The 11,105-nt window shown below is 31.2% G+C and overlaps 1 protein-coding gene across 1 annotated transcript; it reads left to right on the forward strand.

The window, feature by feature from the left end:
* The first annotated feature begins 9,092 nt into the window (after nucleotides 1-9,092).
* On the forward strand, nucleotides 9,093-10,748 carry LOC132940727 (uncharacterized). Its single transcript, XM_061008441.1, has 5 exons — nucleotides 9,093-9,167; nucleotides 9,503-9,577; nucleotides 10,034-10,122; nucleotides 10,268-10,317; nucleotides 10,612-10,748. The coding sequence occupies exons 1-5, from the start codon at nucleotides 9,093-9,095 to the stop codon at nucleotides 10,746-10,748; spliced, it is 426 nt and encodes a 141-aa protein (XP_060864424.1).
* The last annotated feature ends 357 nt before the right edge of the window (nucleotides 10,749-11,105 follow it).

An 11,105-nucleotide genomic window follows, 5' to 3' on the forward strand; every position in this document is an offset into this window, starting at 1 on the left:
AGATGTTGACGACCGCGTAAAAGGGTTAAGAGTTCAAGGCGTTACGAAAAAAAAAAAAAAACTTTAAATATAATAAAATATACGACGGTAAAGGTAAAACGTTGCATTATAATGCGTGCTCACATAATATACCTGCCTTATAGCAGCCGTTGTGACTATCGTACTTTATTATATTATACGGTCGTGCGTTACCGATAGCGTATATATCTGCAGGCACACGCGGCGACCGATCGACGTCGCCTGCTCGATGATAAATGCCACGCGAGCGCGAATAACGAGGCGCGGCTCGCACAATTGCTTTCAATTAGTTTTCAGTGGAAAAACGACGTGAGGAGAAAATATTCCGAAAAAAAAAACACCGAACGATAGACGCCCGGCCGGACCGCGATGATCGATAGGCGCTGGCGTGCATCTATATTATATTATTATTATTATTGTTATTATTATTATTATTATTATTGTTATTATTATTATTATTATTATAATATCGTAAGGTCGGAGGGGCAGTGGGAAACGCGCACAGACCACCATATAATAACATATAATATGTTACATACGGACCCGATGATAGATTCGGTGAAATAAATTTCGACCGCGAAATTATATTATCCCTCCTCACTCCCCCGCGGCGACGTCTAGGTATATACCGCATATGCGCTCATAAAATTATATACCGTATATACTTATTGTATAATATTATGAATGTTATTATTGTTGTGTTCGCACGAGCGACGATTGATGTCTCCATGCGCGGAGTTTCTGTAAATATATGCAACGATATTTTAATACAAATCGACACGTCCCGATGCGAACGCGTTCGTTAAGTGTTATTCCGGGTAAATAATGATGATAATAATTATTATAATAATAATAATAATAATAGTGACGTATGAGGTCGGGCTGCGGAAACACGCGTGACGTACATAGTTTATGTATCATATTATTATAATTGACGGCGAGAAGAGATCACGCGCGCAGTTTCGTGGACATAAAAATATATACACACCTATATTGTCATAAACGATTATACAGCTAGTGTGTGTGTGTGTCCAAAGGCTTCAAAGTAGACTAAATACTTTTAGTTTATCGTCCCATGGGGGTTGTGTTCACCGTGGTGAGGGATATTATACGCTGCAGCGGTGTAGTTTTGTCGAGTGGGTGCAGATGGGGGTTAATTTAATTTCAATATCTTTTGTACGAGTCAAAAGATGGGGATAAATACTTATCCCCGACTTGGCTTTGCAACCAAACATGGCTGCGTTAGGGTTCGGACTTATTCCTGAGTGATATACGTATGCTCTGTTTTTCGTAAATTCAATGTCCATTGACCATCAAAGTATAAAGCATCCTGTCGATATCCCGGTTAGCTCTTTCAATAAAAACCCTCAATTGTATAAATGTATAGGGTTTTTTGATCCCTATTGAAATCTTGCATTTAAACATGTTTACAAGTATAATATTTACGATTCTTATTTTTTTTTTATGTATGGGATTTATAACTGGAAACAATTAACTTAACGTGACCATACAATTAATTAACTGATAGTAACTGCGTATCAAAAAAAAAAAAAAAAAACAATAACTCGTTATGTAACTGAAATAAAAGCAACTAATTAAAGTTTTAACTTTAACCTTTTAACTCGTTACTATTCAGCAATTTTTTCCAAAATCATCGCATATAATAATATGATATAATACTATAATCATGTATTATTGTTAGTCAATTCCAACGTACCGAAAAAGGTATGAATACGTTTATGGTATAACTGTATAAATGGCTTTAAGTTAGTCTAACTATTTTGAACATTGTATTGTGTAGGTATAGAAAAAAAATATATGCGTATAATATAGAAAAGTCTTAAGTCCCTACTACATTTTGTTATTTTGACGAATATTGAAGTAAAATAATATATGTTGTTATAATTTAAATATTTTTAAATTGCTTCTCAGGAATCTAATATTGACATTGTCAAGCCGTTTGACCGTCGATAATTTCAAGTATGTATAAATACTTAAAACATTATTCTAAATAACGCTTAGCAAATACTACACTGTCGCCCGAAATGGTCCGGGATCCAATACGGGACCAATAAACAAATGACTGGATCCGACTAGTAAACACGATATTACATTATAATAACACAATATAATATTATGATAATCGCATATCTTACATGACGCGTCCTCACCTCTCGTTACATCTCTGCCACTACTGTGGGTTTTCAGTTTTTTCTTTTGAATTCTAGCTATTTCCCGCTATTTAGCTCGCACTTCAAATTTACAATACTCGTATTTTAGCCTTTAGGTATATCTAACGTTTTTGTGATAATGCGCATAAATAATTTATCCATCATCTACACACTACTCGTCTCAAATGTCCAACGGTACCGATTTAAGTATATGTGTAATAATGATAATAGTAATAAACTAATAACTATTAAGTAATAATAGTATGATTAAGGCCATAGAAACCATGCATGCCCTACATACGCATATGTATTATATTATATCCTTCTACGTACCTATGCACTTCTACAAGAATAAAATTCTCACCACCATTTTTTCCTTTAACAACGAAATGATTTCAAGAATTTTTTATGTATACCATATTCTTGCCTTGAAGCGATACAAACATCTTTTTCAAATGTGAACTAATATTTGTTACTGTAAATAATTGATGAGCAGATAATTTTTTTGAAAAATTTAACGCACTCATCAATTAAAAATTCGAACTATAGTAGTATTTGCGTTATTAAAATGTATATAAGTACACAGTATGTATAATATATTGTACAGTATATATACTATATTGTTCTATGTTATAAGTATTATAGATATTATATTATTAGTTCTTAAAAATGTTTTTTTTTGAAAAATTTATGTAATATGAAATCAAGTACCTATTTATTACTAGGAAAATATAAAATATTTATAGACTGATATTAATAAAATTATTATACAATTTTAAAACCATCATATTATCTTATCAATATATTTCACCATGGACTTGGGTATATTCTCAGTACAGTACCTATACAAAAAGTTTAATATCTCAAAAACTCCTCGTTCGAATTTCTATTAAGACACATTAACAAAAACATCTGATTAATAATTTACAGGAAAAAGGTTGATCCTCATATTTTAAAAGAAATAGTTGGGATCGCCACAGGACGTTTCTTAAAATATAATATAAAAACCTAAGAAAGTAATTGAAAAATGTCGTTAAATATACTTAAGAAATAAGAATTCTAAAAATCAGAATCCTAATAAAATCTTTTTTAAAGAAATAAGGTGGTCGAGCGTGCTTGGACTGTATATAGTATATACATATATCAAGAACACATAGTTTTGAGGTCGACAAAGTCAATTTCGCTCAAAAACTACAGCATTGCGCTCGCGTGTCTTAACTCTTAACATATAATATTTATTCATAACATTATACAAAAATAGACATACAATTGAGCGATATCATCAGCGCCCCTTTATATGCATACTGTATTAAGTTGGATTTCATGAGAAATTTGCACCGTCCGTCGTAGTATTTTTGTCTCAATATGAATATTTTACGCTATGCTTGTAAGCAAATCATTATGGAATATTATAACGAAGTACGAGACAGGAATAAATATTTTTTTAAACGGGAAATATATATTTTTTATTTTCTATACCTTTAAATTAATTATATTTAATCGGCAAACGTTCAACATAATAACATATTTATGCGTATTGATTTTAATTTTCAGAATATATTAAACGGCTGACGACGGCTCATTTCTTTTTAATATTACCTTATTTTTTTTATCTTGCATAACCATGCGTATGTATCGATGTTTTCCCTGTACTATTATTTGATATCAACACGACCATAATATTATAAATATTGCAGTCAGGGTGTCCGGCGCCTGTTAGGTAACTTTGGTATATTATATTATTTATATTATATCTTGTATATATATATTTACGTAGCCACACGACGTTATTGGTTTTTGAGATTATTTAAATTTGTTTTTTAAGTACATCATTTGTATTGGATATTATATAGTATTATAAAAACTGTCGCTTCAGTAACGTGTATATACGTCAACACCTGCAAGTGAGATTTGTCGATAAATTTATATTTACATACCCTTTTCAGACGCTGATCGAAGTACGAGGAATGTATTACTGCAGTATATTGTATAGGTATTGGTTTATTTTCATGATTCATTTATTATACTTACCAAATGAATAAAATCCCACACGAGTAAATAATACCTACAAATAACAATTTTTACAAAAAGTTCATTCTGAATGGATTTTAATGTAGTTTACATCACATTAAAATATAATACGTCGAGTTATAATTGTTTCGATTTAATAGCATCTATTTCAGTGAATTAAGATTAGTGTTATATGCCTATATAAATGATATAAAAAACATTTATAAAATATTGACTTATACATATTAATAGGTCCTATACGTACTTAATTCTATACAAATTCATTTTTATTGATTAATCTGGTTTTGAATACTAAATTCTACTTTTTGTAATACTATAAATAAAAAAAGTTTAATTTTTATATATTATGGTTAAATGGTTTCATATTTAACGAACAACTATTTATTTTAAGTTATAACCTAAAAAAATTACTATACATAGTTATATATATTTCGCCTGAAATGTCAAATAAATTGATAGATTAAAAGAAACAATATTATTGTTTTAAAATTTGAACTTTTTTTTAAAAAAAGTATTAAGTTTTATTACATGATCTTTGAATGTACCTACCTATGTATCTTATTTTATATAGTTACGATAACTCTTAATTTATACGACGTTTATGCGTTACATCGATAACCTGATGGGTATCTTTTATTAAACAACAAATGCACGCTGAAGTCGCTGAACTTTTTCAGTTTAATAAGCTTTCAGACCGGTTTTGTGAAAATATTACTATGATGCTAAAAATAAATCACTTATCTTTTGGTTTGATGGTATACTGTAACTTTTTCTCCGAAGTTTGGTTCAATTTTTTTTATACGCCATATAATTATTGAAAAAAAATCTTATTGAAAATTCATATAAGATGTATTATAATGTGTTGGAGTCTCTAACGTGGAGTGCTTATATGGACTTGTAAGGTAAAACAAAATCCATTCGAACATATGTAAACATAACGCGTACTTCCGCCCCCATGATAATTATAATATACATACACCAAACATTATAATTATAGTTATAATATATTATAATATTATAACTCTTTTTGTCGGCGAATCGTACAAAAGGCGAGTTGTATACGTAGGTACTATAATAACTTGGCGTTTTGTGCGCAATGAAAATCTCACGTTTTTTCGGGCCACGGATGCAGTAGGTAGGTACATAATAATAGTATAATGATACATATATACACGCGTAAGTGCTCGTTATTATGACGTCAATCGGGAAAACGTGATTTCAGGCGACGCAACAGTTTATTCTGGTTTACTGGGCTAATAAGCTCGTTACACAATATAATATACCTATTACCTGTATTACATACGTCGTGTGTCGACCGGAAAAACGAACACGAAATTTCTTCGAACCGAACGAAAATAGTTCGCAAAAGTCCAATAGCCTTTAATGAAAAAAAAAATAAAGAAAAATATGAAGGAAAATATAATTACATAAAATATACTATATCTGTATTATGTATAGTGTGTTCTAAAAATATTGTATCGCAGTCGTTATTGTTACGAATTTTATAGGTAAACAGTCACAAGTAAGTATGTACGTGTATATAATAAACTAGATTATATATATAGCAGAGTATTTATTATGAAAAACATATTTTATTCGGGTCAGATTGGTTCGTGCTGCAGATGACGTAGGTAAGTGTACCTGTATGTTCATAGTAGTTTATATCATTATTATATACAACCCATTGTGAATGATACGCAGAGAGAAAATGTAGGATTGCAATCATTTAATCGTTCGCAAGTTAGTCTATCAAACGCGTAGAATATATAACGTGGTCAATGCGTGATGGTTTCAAAGCGGTAACGCGGAATTACCGATCTGCCACCGCCGTCTGTCACAAATTTAACGACCAATGTTCAGTTTTCCGACTTCCAGGCCGGTTAAAAAACACATTTTGTGGTATGACATGGACTACATGTCTCGGCACTGGCAAAGGCAAGAGCATCGCATAATAATATTATATGAGAACAAACGCCGCTCGTGATGCGGAGTTTCCAGTATACTTACCTACAATATTTTCGAACGATGTGTCCTTATTGTCCTTATATTTCCATAAGGTATACAAATGCGGTGCGACATACGTTAACGCGATACGTATTTCGTAGGCACTGAACATTGATTTTCAACGATGCTGCGACCGTCTCTAAAATCACCCGTCAGAGTTTTAGGGTGCTCCCGCATTCAGCTTTTAATTATTAACGAATATTCGTCAGAATAACAGAGAACATTTTTTTACTAAAACTGGTATAAGACTTGCAAAACAGTTTATCGACGAAAACTGAACTGCAAGTCATACGTGCACGTTACCTATATGCATGTAATATGTATATAACATTATAATTATACGTATTATATAGGTTACAGGCATGCATTTTAGGTACATAATTTTATTATAATATTACATACCTATATTATTGATGTGTGAATTATATCCATTACCTATATTAATTTTAATATTACACGCACGTATTGTAATGAATAAAGCGATATAATGTTATACAACGATAATGATGATGATATTCATAATATTATAGTTGTGTCCGTGTATGATCTATATATACACGGTATACACATTACACACGCCTCATCCACTCCGGTCCTTCGATTTTTATCGGGCGAACGTGCGTCCGTCGTTATAATAGCATATCATTATTGGTATAGTCGTGCCTTTAGGTACTTATTAGGTATAAACCGCGTGCAACTGGTTCGGCCCCAAAATCCGTCAAAATATGTATTGTTGTTATTATTAAATTATAACAGCTAATAAATGGTATACATGTAGCAGGTGTGCTTTGGTAATAATACAGTTTTCGTTCATCGAGGCCGCTTGTGTATTGAGTATTTTACGAATTTCCATTGAGTGTTCTCCAATAACGATTTACGTTTCTAGAGACTAAAAGGATGCTGCAAATGCATCCCTTTGATTCATTTTCAAGGGTACGTTCTACGAGTGAGGGCGTTATTTGGGAAAACAACTATCTAATTTAATTGATACCCATAAGGGCTGCAGTATCTCTATTGGATGTCGCTTCTCATAACACTGTATTTTAGTCAAAGTCCTGATGATTATTTATAAACCAGGTCTATAGGCCTAATCTATCTTCAGCCCAACTTAGAGTTAAAACGAATTTTTGATTGAATTGTGACAATATTTCTGAGGGCAAATCGTTGTTTTTTTTTCAAAAATTTAAATTTTAAAAAGTTAAAGGTATTTATAAAATGTTGAAATTTTTGCTATTCTTAAACGATATTATAATGAACGTTATATTGGGTATAATGGAAAAAACACAACGAATTTCCCTCAGAAATATTGTCACAATTCAATTTTATAATAAGTATTTTTACTCTAGAACTAAAACTCAGCGAGTTCTACTCAGACTGCGTAAACAATTTTGTTATGTCGTACATGTGTAAGACGGACATGCGGGTGTGACGTCTTCTTAATACAATTTGGATGGGATTACAGGTGTAGTAAAACAAAATAAAAACTCTAAAGCACAAACCTAACAGTTCGGTAAAACAATTTATTAGCACAGTATATGGCGAAAGTTAGTATAGCGTCAAGTATGCAGCGGGCGTCTGTAAAATATTATTTTGTACCTACCTATATATGGTTATACTTAAATATCATCGTTTACACAATTTTATCGCGAAGACTAAAACATATCTTAGGCGTGCATTTCCTTTAAAACCGTATATAATGGGGCCCATGTCCTCTCACCTGTGGTATTAGAGTATATAATATGATAATGGTCTACGGAAGTTTGGCCGTGTCGTGATCACCGTTCTATGCATGCAAATTATGTGTACATATAATATTATCATAAAAATATAAAATAACAAAAATTATCACAACATTCATATTATATTATAATATGATCGTAGAAAACTCGAGCCCAAATGGTAGCGGTCTTACTACATTAGCGTTCAGATCGGATTCCGTGAGTCGTCGTAAGGCAACCGCTTATTATAATCGGATCGCGTCCGACAGGTGTCGACAGATTTTCCGGTAGGACGCAGTGCACTGCAACATATACCGTTGATATATTTTTATTATTGGTAGTTTTTACTATCATCAACATCACCGTCGTCATGATTGTCGGCGTTTTGCGATGGCGCCGCGCGCACACGAGTATAATATAATGTTATATTATTATAATACATAATATTATTATCATACACCTAGGTGCGGGACCCGAAGGCGATCGCCTCGATGTCTCTCGCGTGGAGTGAATTAATATTTTAATAGTATTACCCTGGTGGTGGATCGTATAGGATCGTGGATCGTGTAGGTAGGTATATATAATACGACGGTAGATTGGTAGAAATTGTTATTATATTATTATACTCGTTTTGACTGTTGCCAAAGGGTAGGCTGCCCCGTTGATATGCGTCCCCGATCGCGCTATACAATTTATAAACGTGTTATTATTGTGTCCGTCGTTCGTTTGATATTGTGTAAACAGGTTGACAAGTAAAACGTTACGAACCCGCGCAAAAGTAAATACAAGATAATAGGTATACTACTAATCAACTGTTTGTTTATTTATTGTTTTAAATGAGGAATAAATGTTTGATGGCCTACGTGACCTGCGTCTTCGGTAGACGTTATGCGCTTAGGGTTAATGCATACCTATTATATTTCGAATATACCAGAAACAAGTATTGTGTTTTTTAAATTAATATATTAGTTACGATTGACCGTAACTATAACAGTAATTCGCATTAGATTAAAATGCATAGCTACGTCGATAAGGAATACAACGTTTTTGTACACATCTCCCAAATATTAGTCATTAATTAGAGTTGAATCAAAAATTATAGCAAGACATATTACTTTTTAAATATGTTAATTTTATGAACAAAAAAATAATGATAAGTTATGAGTTAAAACTTCGAACAGATTTGATCACAAAGTATACGCTCATGATAGCAGCCGGATACCTGGTATAACTGTATATATAATCTTACTATTTTGGTCTATACATAATATATTATCGTTTCCTCGACTGTCTGCAAAGTTACCCCCCCCCCCCCCACCGGTCACCACCAATTGATATTTTGCAAATAAATAGTTTTTAAAATTCGCAAACTTCTACTCCAAAAGTGAGCATTTTTGAAAACAGGGAGGGGGCAGCTTCACAGACATACACCTATAAGTATAGTAATATATTATTAATAATTTCTTTTTTGTTAAACATTACATTTTAAGTTCTCGTACTCAGTACGCATATTATGATATACCACACTGAACAGACGTATTTTTGATAATTTTACACCAGGTGTTGACGATGTTTCAATGTATTAATCAGATGAACTACATTGGATCCATTTACGCCATCGGAGCAATAATAACAGTAATAATTATTTGTCTCTCGCTTTACGTAATAACACATTTTCTATCGGTTGTATTTTATTTCAAAGATATTTTTATGATTATAAATTTATAACATACAAATTTCAATTAATATGTAGACTGTTTGAAGTGGAATTACTCTCATATACCTTTCCCCCCTCCACACAGTAATATACTCCAATATTTGAAATATTATGCAACATTCTAAGGTTGCAGTTTCCGGCAGTGGTATCATCAAAATATTATAATATTATGATTTTTACCGATATATCTAGTGATAAATTAGTTATCATCTAATAAATATAAATGTATAGTTATATCTTAAATAAAAATAACTAATATTGTGTAAAAATAAATAAATAATAATAATATATAAAATAACGCTTTTATCAATGTTTGATACCGTTTAATAATAAAAAAAATTAGTTAATAATATGAATATACCTACATTATTTAGAATAGAACAAGTCATATTCAAAGAGCAATATTCATAACGGGATTCGGATGCATTATTGATATATTTCATCTTATTTTTCATAGATCTAAGTAAGTTTAGTTTAAGTTGATAACGTATATAATATTATAATATATAGGCATAATCATTGCCAATTGGTAGAATAAAATCTAAAATTTATACTTACATCGTAATATATTCATATAGTTGTTTTAACACGATCATATAAACGTTTAGATCGAGTTGGGTTTTTGTCAAAGTCATTCAATTTACTATACGTCTTCTCGGTAAGTACTAAGTACCTAAGTTGCATATGCATATTGTAAACATAATTTAGTATAATAGTAATAGAGCTAAAATAGTATATACTATTAAACTTATACACAAATATACACTTCTTAATGAAAACAGAATTTTAATTATTCCAAAATTAAAAAAAAAAAACAAGAAATTAAAAATTATTAGCAGCACTTATTTTAACGAGCTTACTAAAATATGTATGATGATATGATATAAATTACAATTATTATTAGTTAGTCGATTTTCGAAATTATTTAAAATTATTTAATTTCTTATTATAGGTATCGCATTCGAGATTGTGACTATATTGTCGTTGCAATGCTACTGGAAGTATACCGAAGAAATGCAAAAACAACCGGAAAAAATATGGGTTCAACATAAATTGGGGCAAGCATTTTCCATATTTTTCAAAAATTAAGTATACATACAAAAGTGAATCAGCATATGACATGTTATAACCGAGTGAAGTGTAGTGCAGTGTCGATCGTCGAACCAGTAGTCATATTAGTCACTTATAAGTAATATAGATAAATATTATTAGCTGAATTTATGTGTATAACTTTCATTCGTAGGGAGGCCATCCGGTGATAGAATTTAACATGGTAATTGTTATTATTATTGTTATAGACCGTTGGCATTCCAAAGTATTATTTTGATTATTGTCCATCGAAAATGGACAGTTGTAAATAATGAAATGAGATGATTTAATATTTATTTGAATTCGGTTATGAACTAATCTAGATACGCATATCAGTCAGCCTATGATGTTACTAAT

Source organism: Metopolophium dirhodum, chromosome 3 (genome assembly GCF_019925205.1).
Source record: "Metopolophium dirhodum isolate CAU chromosome 3, ASM1992520v1, whole genome shotgun sequence".
Classification (NCBI taxonomy): Eukaryota; Metazoa; Arthropoda; class Insecta; order Hemiptera; family Aphididae; genus Metopolophium; species Metopolophium dirhodum.